The sequence below is a fragment of the Pteropus medius genome, unplaced genomic scaffold (genome assembly GCF_902729225.1).
Source record: "Pteropus medius unplaced genomic scaffold, Ma_sr-lr_union100, whole genome shotgun sequence".
Classification (NCBI taxonomy): Eukaryota; Metazoa; Chordata; class Mammalia; order Chiroptera; family Pteropodidae; genus Pteropus; species Pteropus medius.
This window is the reverse complement of record NW_024351731.1, coordinates 5,704,695-5,719,572: the sequence shown is the minus strand read 5'-3', so window position 1 is coordinate 5,719,572 and position 14,878 is coordinate 5,704,695. Positions and strand designations below refer to the sequence as shown.

At 54.3% G+C, this 14,878-nt stretch overlaps 1 protein-coding gene across 6 annotated transcripts in view; it reads left to right on the top strand.

Annotated features, from left to right (window-relative positions):
- The window catches only part of PTK2 (protein tyrosine kinase 2), a 168,961-nt gene extending 154,918 nt beyond the window's left edge, over positions 1 to 14,043 (top strand). For all 6 annotated transcript variants that reach the window (XM_039845918.1, XM_039845917.1, XM_039845912.1 and 3 more), the window contains 4 exons: positions 4,162 to 4,248; positions 6,357 to 6,494; positions 7,079 to 7,210; positions 13,471 to 14,043. In XM_039845918.1, the coding sequence (XP_039701852.1) occupies positions 4,162 to 4,248; positions 6,357 to 6,494; positions 7,079 to 7,210; positions 13,471 to 13,608 (495 nt within the window). In that variant the 3' untranslated portion in view covers positions 13,609 to 14,043. The remainder of the gene's footprint in view (positions 1 to 4,161; positions 4,249 to 6,356; positions 6,495 to 7,078; positions 7,211 to 13,470) is intronic.
- The last annotated feature ends 835 nt before the right edge of the window (positions 14,044 to 14,878 follow it).

Sequence of the window (14,878 nt, the reverse complement as noted above, 5' to 3'; positions counted from 1 at the left end):
AAGCAAAAGCTTGGCAAACCCTGGCTTAAAAGTTTTAGTGGCTAGAGGATCATCGCTTGATGATTACGAGATGATTGATGGCTCCTTGCCAGTCAGGACCGAGTCCTGTGAGGCCGGCTCCTTCTCCTTGCTCACCCGCAGAGCCGTGTCCTGCTTTCAGGGCCCAGCGTTCCACAGTCAAAAAGGGGCCCATGTCCCCCGCGCAGTCCCCTCTGCCCCCTGCGGGGTCCTGCGATTCTGCCTCTGGCACCTTTGGACAACTAAATTCCACTTGGATTTCTTCAGTTCAGGTAGGATCTCAGCCTGTTGTAGGTAAATTTCGAGTACTAATAAAATTCGTAATGTAGTTTAATTCGTTTTTTTAAAGGGAGAAATGTTCTTGTCACCCATTCAAAATTCAAAATTAAAAGCTTAATTATAGTTACTCAGTAGCTAAAGCATTATAACCACAAAGCTGATTATGACAACTATGTTACGGATCTCTTCATCAGTCCTTGCTGCTCACCTGGGGAGGTTTGCCTGTGACCGGCCCCGGCCGGGGGCATCTGGGGGGTCCCTTTGAGGGCTCATTCATCTGCCCTCCCGATTCCCATGGGATCAGCAGAGCTCAGGATAGAATCACCTCGGACCTCAGGGCGTCCCCACGGCCATTTCCGAGGGCCGTGCGACCAGAGCCTGTCGAGCCGTCCTTCGCCCGTGCACGGTGCTGACGTCTGCGCTGATGCTGCGGGCTTCACGGCAGAGGAAGCGCTGTCACCTCGGCAGAGCTGGGGAGCCGCACACGCCACACCAGCCAGCGCTGTGTTCTTCCCCACCGTGCTCACGCGACCAGAGAAGACGCCAGTGCGCCTGAGGGTGACCTGGAAGCCGCGGAGTCATCGTGTGAGGGCCTGGGAGGAGCGCACGCCGCACTCACCGCGCGGCCGAGGTGCGGGCTGGACTCGCCGCTTCTTCCTGGAAGAGGAAGGAGCTCACGGACGCTGCGGGGTTCAGAGCCAGTGTCTGGCAGCCAGTTGCTCAGGAGAGCAGCGAGACTGTCCCATCAAGGAAAACAGCTGGTGGTGTTTGCTGCCAGTGACAAAATTTGAATTTTCAAGCAAAAACTTAAATATTGAAAAACTCACATCCATCACCGTGACCTTGATAGTTGAGACTCTTTTTCAGATGAGTGCCGGGTGACATTAACGTTGTGTACCGAAGCGTGTCGACACTGGGAGGGGCTGCGTAACCGGCGACCCACACTCCCGAGTAACGCAGGAGGCTGAGTCCCACGCGGGCAGACCCAGTCCCTTCACGGCCCACTGGGCCGATCTCAGCGGCGCGGAGCGATGCAGTTTCGGCTTCCATGTGGCAGTTGCCACTGAGAGCCACCGCCTGTTGATTTGGGTTGTGGTATCAAAAATTAACACAGCACACAGTTGTGCCGAGAGGCTGCCTGAGGCTGGAGCCCTGCGCCCCGCAACCAGACATGCCAAGCCGACTGGCTGCAGGGACGCACGTGAGAGCGCGAGCCTCTAGCAAGCCTGGCGTGACAGTCGCACCGTGCAAGGGTGCCACCTCTGTCAGTGGTATCTTTTTGGGGTGATTCAAACAACAGTATTTTTTAAAACATGTAATTAGTTTATTTTTAAGTGTCTGTTTTAATATCTAATAATATAAATATTGGTAGATGTATTCCAGACACACAAAGCTCTTGAGGTCATCACTTGTTTTGGGGAGTGTAAAGGGATCCCGAAAATAAGTACAAGAGTAGGTGCCTCAACAGAGTTTCTCAACCCCATTCAGACCCAGCACCCTGTTTAAATAAAAAAATATTTGATCATGTCCCATTTCTAATCCTGAAATGAAATGCGTAGGTGATAAAGTTACTGATTTCAAAATGCCCGTCCTGCCAGAACACCGTTCAGGAGAAAAGGAAATTTCCGTGACGTCGTGCAGTGTAAAGTGGTCAGGCGCGATGGCACCGGGAGGCCCGGCGGGTGGCCGGGGGCCCGCACCTGTGGGGCAGACTCAGCGCGAATACGACAGCCACAGCTGCCCAGCTGCGACTGAATGCGAATCTCCTTAGTCTTGGCGACGGGATTTTCTTGGTAAAGTTCAAACCAAACAAAGTAAAACTGCCCATCTGTATGCGCAGGAGTTGCTGTTCTGGAAAGTCCAGTGTCTGATAAACTGCAGAGTGTGATGTGTGTCCCGTGTCCGTCAGAGCTGGCTCTGGGTTCCGATCACAGGACTTCGTCGTCGTCGTCCCTGCATGCTGCCGAGAGAGACATCGGGCAGTGGAGCGGGCCCTGCGGATCGGACTGTCTCACGAGCCCGCCCGCCACCCCAGGAGCCCACCATCCTGGCCATCAGAAGCAGCCTCTCGAATACCGTAGCCGCCCGTCAGGAGCACTGCCACCCACCGCATGTTTGGGACATGTCACCTTTTCCTTTCTCTTCCTCCTCACCCGGGAGGATGTCGGCAGGAACCCCCTCAGCTCCTCAGTTTGCTTTGAGAAAACCCAACTGTCTGTCTTTGAGGAGATGGAAGGTCTTTGCTAAATTGTAGCACTAAGTAGCAGGCGACACTCTGGGGGGCTCACATGGAAGCCGTTCTCGTGGGAGAACCTGAGCCCTGTCCCCACTCGTTCATGGAGAACATGGAGGCACGGGGAGGTGATGCGCCCTGTCACAAACACTGGCCGTCTGCTGCAGAGCCCGTCCCCGGGACCACCCCGCCAGGTTCCCGTTTGCGGAGAACACGGAGGGCGACCTCCGCAGTGCGCCCGGGCTCCACGGCTGCGGCTGGCGAAGCGTGATCTCGTGCTGTTCTTGGCGAATCGTTTGGTTTTCGTCTTGGTGCCGTTGTTGTCATCCTGACGTAGAACCTTACCCGTGTTATCACTTGCTGCCCTTTATTTAAGTCCCCGTAGGATGTCATCTGGAGACCGTGCCATCCTCTGGTCCACTCCTCTCGTCTTTGCCTTTTTATTTGGTGAATCAAAAGTGCACTTGTCCCAAAGCAGCAGCACAGCACAGCAGATTCTGGAGTCAGGCGGCTCTGCTGTTCCTGCCGTGCAGCCCGTTCTCATTGCCGGACTTGTCTGAGCAATGGCACCGCCCCGTGGAAGAAGGAACATGTGACGGACTCGAAGGACAGGAGGTGTCCTGCAGGCAGAGCGGACAGTGTAGCAAGGCAGAGGGTGGGGAGGGGACTTTCAGGATTCAAACATACTCAGAACCTCACGTGAGCAGAGACGTGTCCACCCCGGACCGTGCGCACCCGTGGGCGAGATGCTGACGCCGAGGTGGCCCTGTCCCCCAGGCTCACTCGGGTCTGAACCCGTTTCCGTTCACTCTGGTCGTCATTTGGCTGGAGAATAATGGGTCTCCCCTTTGTAACTCCCTCAGGTTCAGACTTTATGAGCTTGTCTTCTGTTTCAAACCAAACCTTTGTTTTGCTGTGAACTTTGAATTCAGGTGTCTCAGGAACAATGAGAATTGTAGAGCTGGAAGTGACTTCACAGTTCTTCTAGCTCAACTTCCAGTTATTGGTGAGACACTAGAAGCTGGTCGGGTCGGTTTCCTCACTCGCCCTTGGTCCCCTGGCCCCCAAGTGGTGGCGCAGAAGGGAGGCCACTCACTCACGGGAAGCGCCCCGATTTGCGTTTTCCTGGTGCCCCCTGGGCTGAGCATCATTTCACGTAGGAGCTTCCTCGCCATTGTTCTGTCTTCATTGGGTCTACTCAAGCCCTTCGCCCACTATTTAATTAGATTACTTGTCGTTTATCTGTTTTTGCTTTGTTGATTGAGCTTCTAGTGTCACATCTGGAAAACCACTGCCCAACCCACGGCCACAAAGATCTGCTCCTCCGTTTTCTTCTAAGCGTTCTCTGGTTCAAGGTCTTCCGTTTAGCTCGACCGTCCATTTTGAGTGTATTTTCATGTATGTTAGGAAGGGGTCCGGCTTCATTTTCGCACGTGTGGACACCTTCCTGTCAGCCTGGCATCGCTTGCTGAAAAGACCGTTTCCCCCACTGAAATGTCTTGGCATCCTCTGTCATTCTTTCTAGCTAAGCTCTTTTAGAGAAATATCTTTTTCTAATATTTTCAATAACATGGATTTATTAAAATAATCAAAATGCTCATTCACGTGATGCTCTTTTGATTGGTTCACAGCCCAGCAGACCCGGTTATCCTAGTCCAAGGTCCAGTGAAGGATTTTACCCCAGCCCACAGCACATGGTACAAACCAACCATTACCAGGTAAGCCCGTCGTTCAGACATACGATGTGTTTGTAATTTTGTTCTTTAGCACGTTTGGGTAGGGGAGGCGCGTTGTATTTAGTTTTTATTTGTGTGTTTATGCGTATGATTTGGCAAGCAGAAAGGTAAGAAAGTCATCAACCCAATAATCGTCTAAGTGAACGTGGTCACGACATCCCCCGCAGAGGCCATAACTAGTCACTCGGTCTGAAAGCAGTTGGGGCAGGTGTCACATGTCCTGCGGTTGTCAGGTCTGCCCTCTTCTTCCTGTTCTGAGAAGGTGCAGGGCAGATCCAGTGGGCACACGCTATGCAGAGGTAATACTGAACTGGGCAGTTTTTACGGAAGGGAAGAATAAAATTCAAAATTGCCTTTAAAATCAGATGAGATGCCCACTGGACAAGTGCGGAAAGAACGTTCGGTTTACAGGCAAATATCCCGTACCAGTTAGAAGACAATATCTTTCAAAGAAAAGGGCCAGAAGCAGAGTCAGTAATTTTTTTGTCCCTGTTTTGAGGGGTGGTATTTGCTTTTCTTGAGGCACGAGCAGTCAGCTCAGGGGGCACCGAACAGGCGCTGGACGCCAGAGTCGTGTAGGGAAAACGTGACAGCGCCAGCTGCAGAGAGGGCGGCAGGGAGCCCACGCGGAGCCCGGCAGCCTCGGGGACCTCGCGCTGTGCCGGGGCACACCGGGCCACGGCACCCTCACCACCTGGGGCCCGGGGCGTCTACTGGCGCTTGTCTGTCCCCATCGAGCGGAAGCCCCTGAGGAGAGGGACTGGTTTCTACTAGGCGCCTAGACCAGTGCGCAGAAAGTTCAGTGACTAAGTTAAGACATTCGTTTCTTTCTCATCGAACAGATAAACGATTAGCCTCTCCCAAGCCCTGTGTTCCCTTACCTCGTAAATGAGAACAGCTCTCAGACATTTCCTGGTGTCATTTATGTTCCTTTTCGGCCCCAGATGCTCTTCTGATCCTTTCACGTGATTGGTGTCACGTAGAAAACTGCCCGAGATCATTTGACGTCTCTTGGTTGTGAAACTTCTGTAAGTTCTCTGGCAGTGACATGTTCATTCTGACCAGAAAGAGTAGTGATGTAGCATTTTATGTTTAGTGGCACTTTTTATTATTAAATGTTTTCATTCTAGTGAAGCGTGAGAACTCTGAGTTTTATGTGAAAGTTTTGTTAGCTACGCATCATCAGTGTGGATTGGTAGACATTGCTGCCTGGAGACCTAACAGCTACACAAGGCCTTAATCGAAGGGTGTGCCGCTGTGGGGAGATAGGAATTTGGCTCTGCCTTATCTCATTAAAGAATTAACCAACCCGTGGCCGTCCAGTTCTAGCCGGGTGGGTGCTGGAGGCGCGTACTGACCGCATCCCTCGGGCTCGAGCAGGGACCTGTTACAGACACCCCCTGCTCGCCCGCTCCACGGCGTTTTCCCCGGCTCCAGCCGAGCGTCTTTTCTCTGACTGGTCATCACTGTTAGAACGTGCACTTGGCTTCTCCCCATCTGCCCTGATCCCTGACGGCGGGGAGAGGCAGGGGTCGGTTGTCTGGCGCTGGGCAGGAGAGGGCGTCGTAGAGCTGCGCGCGGCCCAGCTGCGTTCGTGGCTTCCGCTGTTTCACGGCCGGGTCGTCTGCTCCGTGTCGCAGTGAACGTGAGATTCGGAGCGGGTCGTCTCCGACCCTTCAGCGTGTATCCGTGCAGTCTGTCTAACACGACCACGGCAGAGTGCTGCTCTTGAGGTTTTAGCTGAGGATCCACTTCCTTGTCTTTCCCAGCTTCTGCAGGCCACCCGCACCCCTCGGCCCATGCCCTCCTTCCTCCGTCTTCTAGGCTAGCATCCGGTCCACTCGGAGCATCCAGGACGATCGCCCCATCTCAAGATCCCTGATTTATAATCCCATTTACAAAGTCCTTTTGTTGTGTGAGGTGCCATATTCACAGGCTCCGGGGGATAGGACAAGGACGTCTTTTGGGGACCGTTATTCCGCTGCCACAGCGTTCTGTTTAATCTTAGCTACTTCCTTTCATGTGGGAAGCAGAGCTGTGCATAAGCCACGTTGTGTCAGAGCCTGACCCGGCCGCTTGCTCCTCCGCAGGTCTCTGGCTACCCCGTTCCACATGGGGTAACAGTCATGGCCAGCAGCATCTACCCGGGGCAGGCAGCTCTCTTGGACCAGGCGGACCCGTGGAATCACAGGCCGCAGGAGACGGCGACGTGGCAGCCCACCGCGGAGGTGAGCTGGGTTTTCTTGGGCTTCAGCTGATGAAGCTTCGCCCAGGGCACCTTGTCTTTCTGAACCCTAGAGTTTATCGACCTCAGTGACCTAATTCTAGTTCAGGATACTCTATCTACGCAAATGCCTTCTGGCTCTGTGAATCTTTTTTACTGAAGAAAGAAGAGATGCTGCCATCATGAGCCCGTTCATTTGGAAGGCAGAGCCCTAAGTCGAATCAGCATGAACACGAGGCCGAGGAAGAAAGACTCGGCCTCCCATTTGCACCCCGGGCTGCGCACCTGTCGCGGTTGACCCTTATTCCACCTCCAGATCGTTCCCTTCCACCGTCACAAACGACGAATTCTCTGCCCGTGTCTCAGCTTATTTCGTGAACTAAACCCCTGCGACGGGAGCTGAGCTAACATCAAACCGATTTTGTACCTTCTAAGCGTGCTGAGCGCACGCTAGCTCAGCCCACAGCACCGGAGACCGTTTCCGTCACCCATGCTGTTTTGCTTTATTTTGGGGGAAGGTGCGTGCACACACACGTCAGAGCCCCATAACTAGACTTCCGAGAGCAGACGTGCTGTTTTTAACTCCAGGAGTCTGCAGCACTGGACCTGCGGGGCCTCGGCCAGGTGCTGCCGCCACACCTGATGGAGGAGCGGCTGATCCGGCAGCAGCAGGAGATGGAGGAGGACCAGCGCTGGCTGGAGAAGGAGGAGCGCTTTCTGGTAACTGCGTTTCGGGGTGTCCTTCCGTTTCGGGGTGCCCTTCCACTCCACGCCCTGCTGGCGTCACTCCGCTGCAGGGCTGCGTCTTTCCAAAGTGAGACTTTACCTCTGGTTCCTGAAACTTGCCAGAGTGGGTTATTTGCTTTGCTCGAGTCATGTATTCAGGGTAAATCTCTCAGGTGGCATTGCGGGCTCAGAGGTGTGAGCTGTGCAGCCGGGCGGCGGGTCCCTGGGGCCGGCCCTCCTGGCTCCCTTTGTCCTAGTCTGGCAGGCGTGGACCTCCTCCCACGCATGTGGAGTTGTAGGGGGGACGTGTCTTTCTCAGCAACTCTTGCCAACTGCCCTCAGGTCCCCTGGGGACAGAGAGGAAGTGGTGCGACAGAGCTGTCTGTGCGTCACGTAACACAAGGGCTCTTTTGGACTCGGGGCCCCAGCGAGTCCTCAGCCTCAGCCCCGCCCCCACCCCCCCATCCCCCCACGGCTACTGCAGTCATCCCGAAACAGTCTGAGAAGTGGGAACGGCTGAATGGAGCCAGGACTCTCACTGCCCCCACAAAACCTTGAGTGGGGGACTTGCCCTGGGTGGCCCAGAGGCGGTCCCTCGTGCTCAGATGCAGGGGACGACCCTGGGGCCAGCCCTCTAGGAAAGCACGCAGGGTCGCACGGGCACAGAGCGTCAGGTCGGTTAACGGTGTGCGACAGCGGGGGTCACACGTCACTCTGCAGAATTCCTCGCCGCGATTCCGATCTCACTCTTTACAGGGGCCTTTCATTTTTTACACCGTAGTTTAAAATGAAAGCAACCTGCACATTCCAGTTTGGCGAAGCACGGTTTAACCTGTTGGAGGGGCCGGTGCCCTCACTGCGGGGTGTACTGGGGCTGACCTCTGTGAGCCCGCCAGCCCGGTGCACGCCCGTGAACTTGGAAGTAGATCACGTCAGGGGGGAGCTCTTTCTCACTTTTTTTAAAGGCCTGCAGACATCACACACACTCCAGAGTCAGTTAATTGCCAGATAGGACTAGTGCACACGTACTTAGCGCACACCCTTGTCACACAGTGTAACAGTTAAGATAATGCACAGTATTCACTACGTGCCAATCACTGTCCTACATCACCGCCACCCTGTGAGAAACAGGTCCAGAATCCTTCGTCTGAATCTTGCAGGTTTTGTGTGCTTCGGAATTCAATATTTTTTTATTTCAGAAAGAGTAATACGATGTACATGCCATGCACTTTGTAGTATTTCGATAGCATCCCAGAGTTAAAAGTACGAATATTTCTACAGCAAAGCGAATATTTACATTAACATAAATAAAGACAGACCTCACATCAATTCAAGTCAGGTTTTGCCATGAAACTAATTTTTTTTAAATGTAAAAAAACAAACCTTACTAGTCTTCAGTGCTTTTTTAGATTTTGGAAATGAGGAGAAAGGAGGGGGCACCTACCCCTCATTCTCATTTCAGAGATGAGGAACTGGGCCCGCGTCGCCCAGCTAGCGTGTGGCAGAGCCGGTATCCACCCAGCAGCCCCGCTCCGGGTCTGGTCCCACCCTCTCTGCCATCTGCCTCTGGCACGTCCCGGACATCATGCTGAAGACAGTTTAACGTCGTCGTCTCTACGTGTATTTACGATAAGGTTCATGAAATGTTGACGGACGTTGTGAATGATTTCCTCTTGGAAAAGTTTCACACTGTCAGAATTCTAAATTAGTTAATTAAATTAAAGCATGTCTTGAGATAAGAAGCTAGGCTTTGAAAAAATGGTTATTATTTGCTGTGCTAATTTGAATGAATCAGTTTGGATGTCGAATCGGTTCTCAGCATGTAGGTTGTCCTACGATTTCAACTTCTTGTCTAGACAGCCTATTTTCCCACACCGATTTGTGTTTTAAAAAGTAAACGTTACAAATTCTCCGCACTAGAGTTCGTATATTTAGATGCCGGTGCCCCGTGTACGGTCACGTTTGGTCAGAGGGTTTGCCCCTGAGCGTTGCGGGAGCTGCCGCCGTGACGATGCCCTGATGGCCAGCGTGCAGCGAGCCGGGGTGGGGTGGTGCGCACGTTCGGGGGGGGTCGGGATGACGCTGGAGCCAAGGCTGAAAGACGGGGTGGGATTTGCAGGCAAACAGGCTCCCGAAGTACGTTCTGGGCAGAGGGAGTGGCGTGTGTGATCACGCAGTCATAAGACTGTTGTCAGCTTCCCGCATGAGGCCCACGGTGACTCCAAGCACAGCTCAGTCTCCTGAGCGATGTCACTGTTCTAAACAAAAGTCTCGAGACCCCTTGACTCTGCTGGCTGGGCAGTTTTTTCTTTTAACTGAGATAATTTACATAGAATGGACTGCACAGGTCGACGAGTTTTGATTTATGCACGTCCGTGTAACCTGTGTCCCATACGCAGAGCATTTGTGTCACTCCACATAGCTTCCAAGTGACGTTCAAAGCCCACGAGCGAAGTGGCACAGGGCGTCCCCCAGGGCTCATCCCCGGGAGCACAGCACGCCGCACTCGGCGAGGTCCCTCTTGCCGCTGGTGGCAGATAGTGTTCTTAGAAGACTTCTCGCTTTCGTTGCTTTGTCGCTAATACTTCCCAGACTTTGTCTAATGGATCAGACTCAGCTGTGTATTGAAGCCTTCTGTTTTTAAGGCGACGTGCTTGCGTGCGGTCACTGTCATTGAAGCAGCTCGACCTGTCACTGAGTGCTTCGCTGAGCCGGGAGCCCGCGCGGATGTCCCTCCGTCGGCACGTTTTCGGCGGGGCAGGCTCCGCCCGAGGTGATGCAGCCGTGACCTGCAGCCCCTGTCCTTGAGCGTCTGCTCCTGTCTCTGACCCCAGCGTAGCTCCTGTCCTTTCTGAGACGGCTCCAGGCTCAAGCCCGCTGCTGTGAAGGCAGCCAGCGGCAGCCGGGCCGCAGGCTGTTTCGAGAGCTTTCTTTCCTGCCGGGCGCTGCTTAGGGGCAGAGTAACTTTGTTTCTCGCTTTCATTGCTGGGCGCACAGTAGATTTCCCATGCGATACTGGGTTCAAGGCGGGGCTTTGACGTTAAAGTGACAAAGTCCTGTCTGGGTAAAGCCGCCTTCGTGTTCCGAGACAGGAAGGAAGTGCTGGAGCCGCCGTTCCCCGAGCCCGGCCCGTCCTCCCGCGCTGCTTCCTCGTGCCGTGTGCCGGCGTTGGAGACGGGGTGGCGTCGTTCAGGGAGGAAGGGCTGTGAGTGGAAAGCCTTAGTTTGAAGTTCTTAGAGTGAGAGGATGTGCGAGTCGACACCAAAGCTGATCTGTGGGTGCTGAGTCCCCAGAACCGAAAACAGGGCCTGCAGCCCTCACCTGCGGCTTAGCAGGACGGCGTGCGCAGGCCACTTGTGCAGGACTGTCGTAGCGGCGTTGTGCGTGGTGCCCGTCGACGGCAGAACGGGCGAACGTTCATGCAGCGGGGTCCTGCCCTGCAGTAAGAGTGGACAGGCTACTGCGGCACAGCCACGGGGCCCTGTCTTACAGATAGCGCGTTCGTGGAACATGCCTGGCCTGGAGGCACAGGATCGCCTCCATCATGTGAAATGCAGGCTGGGAGTCAGGGCGGTGGTCCCCTGGGTAACGGGGACAGGCCTCAGCTGGGCCAGGGTAGGCAGGAGCCTTGGGCTGTCTGCTCTGTGTCCTCATGGGGGCAGGGAGGTTCGGTAGGTACATACGCATATGTAAATAGGTTGAGCTTTACACTTAAGATTTGTACACTTTATTGTATAAAAGTCACATCTAAATTGAAAAATAAAAGAACACACGTACCTGCTACGAAAAATACTCATCCCCAAACGTTAGGTCTGCGATCCATTCATACAAGCTTTTAAATACAGTGGCCTCACTTTATCTTTGCTGTCAGTCTTCAGGGCGACAGTGTCCTGTAAAGGGGAACAGGAGAGTGTGGCCTCCTGCAGGGGCAGACACAGTTCCGGAAGCGCGCGGTTGTGACGGGCCGTCTGGCTCTGGTTCCCGCAGGCCTGGTCCTGGTGCTCGCTTTTCACCCGGGCGGGCGACGTCAACGCTTCGAGGGAAAAGCTCTGATGTTTCCCCTCCGAACACAAGTGGCCTTCACATAGGGCAGGCCTTTCCCGGCCCAAATGGAAACGCTGGCTTTGGAAAAGTATAACAGGGGATCACTGTGCGTAAAGAAACTAAAGTAAGTCATTCCGTATGATTTCCACGGAAGTAAAAATATATGAGTCACGTGAGTACGTGAAACAAGCACCTCAGTCCGTTAGCAGACAGTGGACTTCAGTTGCTTTTGTTGGGGTACAGTGAATAAGACCCGTCGGGCCCACAGAAGGTGCTCGCTGAACACCTGTGGACTGATCGGGCTACCTCGTGTTGCCTCAGACAGCCAGTCCTGCCTCTCCGAGAGTCAGGGCCCTCACCTGTGACTGTCCCTTCCGCCTCGCATTTGGATTGAAGCATTCTCTCGGCAAACGTTTATTAAGCGTCTCCTGTGTGTACGTCGCCGTGCCAAGCCCTTATGTGATCTTTGTAAGGACCGTTCGGGTTGGGAGGTAGGTTTGCAGAGGTGCGGCGCCTCATCCAAGGGGCTGGAGACCGTCCACAGGAAGCCGTGCAGGCCATTCATTTCCTCCCACCTGTCCTGTGTCATACCAGGTAGCTGGGGTGCAGTGGGGAAGGGGACAGCCCATAGCCTCTGTCCTCATGGGCTCCGTGTCCAATGAGAAGAAAGAAATGTTCACTAATTGGCACAAGGGGAGGACAGATCACAACGACGTCGGCATTTTGTTTGCCGAGTTGGCTGAGGGTTTTAAATGACAGCTCGGGGGAGCCAGGATACAGAGAGGAGCCTCGTGCGCTCCTGACAGAGGCGAGAGCGGGCAGCTGTGGGCAGTTCGGCAGTGGACACTGTACCCAGAACTTTCGGACATTCAGATGCTCCTCAGGCATTCCATTCCTAGAAATCGGGGCTTTAGTCAGATTTGTACCCGAAGTGTTTATCTGCAGCCTGTCGATACGGACAGTGTTACTGTTGCTATTCTGAATGACACTGTTGAAATTCTGAAAAGGCCCAAATGTTCAACAAACGGCAGAACTGTTTCTTTTACATGACACAATGTGGCAGTAACTTAGTACTGTGCCGATGTCACTTCATTTAACCCTAACCAACAAGCTGTGCAGTGGGCACCAGTACTGCCCCACTTGAAGGCCCAGGCCGCCCTCTGCCCTTTCCTCGTTGTGGCGGCGTCCGTGCCGTGGCCATGTGACATCCTTACCTGTTTCCACTACGCGACGCTCTGTGCAGGTGATGAGACATAGCACATGGTTTCATTTTTGTAAAAATGTTTTAGAGAGAGAGAGAGAAAAAAAACGCTCATTTCTCCATCACTTCCCCCTGACAAGTGCTTGCGACCGTGTCCTGGGCGCCAGGCCCTGGTTAGGCGCAGTGAGTGCAGGCACGTGGGACATCAGGACGCTTTGTGGGAGGGAGGAAGTAGTCCCTGCGTGAGCCCTGCCGGACAGGGCTCCCTGCGAGACGGCGGGCCGCAGGGGACAAGGGAGACGCTCCCCGAGGGGGGCGAGCGGCCGGCGTGTGTGGGCAGCGTGGGCGGCGCGGTCAGTGTGGGCAGCGCGGTCAGTGTGGGCAGCGTGGTCAGTGTGGGCAGCATGGGCGGCACGGTCAGCATGGGCAGCATGGCTGCCGGGGACAGCACGGAATTCAGTGCTCCGGGAGCGTGGCGCTGTGGCAGGCTGGGGCCGCCTGGCGGCTGGCGGCCTGCTTCGTGTCGTCTGGTATGAATGAAGCTGCACGCTCCTGTTTATATTGAACAGACTTCTCTGGTTTCTGTACCCCGGATGCATGGCGGGGAGGGGACTCGTAATTGGACCGTCGTCGCGTTGGCATGACAGCCAGGCACATGTCAGTCTCACTCCATCAGAAAGCTGGCATCGTGCCTGCTCATTTTCATCCTGGGATGTGGGTTCTCTCGCTGAAGAGGAAAACTTGCTTTGCTACTGGGAAGAGCGGCGAGATGCAGGGTGCCCGGTGTGGCGGGGACCGCCTGGCGCAAGCGCGTGTGCCCAGTGGGGGAGCTTTGCCAGGGCAGCCAGCCCAGGCTTGTCATCACTGCATTTTGAGAATTTTTCTGAAACAGGGGACCTTTCAGCTCTTCCTGTTCGGAGGACTTCGCGTTAGGAAGGGAAGCGGCTGTGTACAGCATGTGCCGGTGACCTTCAAACCGAGAGTGAAACTGGCTTTGTTTTCCCTTTAGAAGCCTGACGTGCGGCTCTCACGAGGCAGCATCGACAGGGAGGACGGAGGGCTCCAGGGCCTGGTAAGCAGCGGCCCGGGGCTTCCCCGGGACTCGGACCTTCGTTGTTATGGCGCATGTACCGATAACGTGCTATGAAACAGTCAGCCATGTATAAAGGCAGCACCCGCTTTAGCCTAGATTGTGAACATGCGACACACAGCCCAGCCTTCTTACTCAGACACCGTTTTCTGTCCCATCACGAACACGGTCTTCTCCACCATAAGCTGACCTCTGCGCCCTCAGGAAGGATGTCCACGTGTTAACTGTTGATACTCCTGCCAAATTTTCACATTCTATCTCCGGGGTTATAAAAGTTTCCGCAGTCACAGGAAACTTACTTAAGCAAGAGTTATTCTTCTGGGCGTCGTGAGAGGAGATGCCTGGTGTTCTCTCCCAAGCGCCAGCTTATGATCATCCCAAGTGTCCTAGAGACCTGCCGGAACTATTCCCTGGGCTTTGGGGGACGTCGTTAAAATTGTTAGCATTTCCGTCAGCAGATGCCTGGTTAAAATAAATGCAAGTTTCTTCAAACACCTAAAAAAGCTTCTGTGAAAAAGGGAAACCTGTTCCTGATGGGTAGCAGATTGATGGAGCTCAATCTCCACCCCAGGAAAGCAGAATTAAAGCATTAGCTCACTTCCGGACATGCCTGCACACGTGCACCTTACCTGAGACGGCATCGTCACCCAGCCCCACAATGCGCCACACAAGGGGACCCCACCTGGAGCTCCCCAATTCGACTAACGACCGGCTGGCCCCGACGTTGGGCTCAGCCAGCATAGGAAGCGCTGGGGTTTGCGACCGGAGCTGGTGCGGCGGGCACCTGCGGTTCACGAGCACGAGGTGACATTGTCTGCCACCGAGCATCACGCACACCTCCTTCCTTACACCGAAAAGAAGAGTAACACGTGACGAGCAGCCTGTCCTAAATGTAAAGGAGAAAGAGTGACAATCTGCATGAAAATTAACCCTGCTCACGGGCCAGCCATTCAGAACATTACCATTAGGAAATTTTATTAGAAAAGGAAAAATCTGTGTGTTTCAGTGTGTGGCACGTAGACGACACCCAGAAAATACGTAGAATGAATGACCAAACCCGTGAATTATACGTGGACACAGGAGGGTTATTCAGAGACACTTCATGTCTCTGAATAAAGCATGACGTGCGCGTCTCGGCCGTTGCTGCCCACCCGGCCCGGGCGACAGTCGGGCACTTTGTGCCGACGGGCGCTGTGCTGGGTGCTTTGCTCGTGTCCCCTCGCCGAGTCCTCAGCATTCTTGTCAAGGCCGTGGCCGTGCGTGCTCCACAAATGAGTAAACTGAGGCTCGTTGAGGAGAACGTGCCCAAAGCCACCCGTCATAGAGC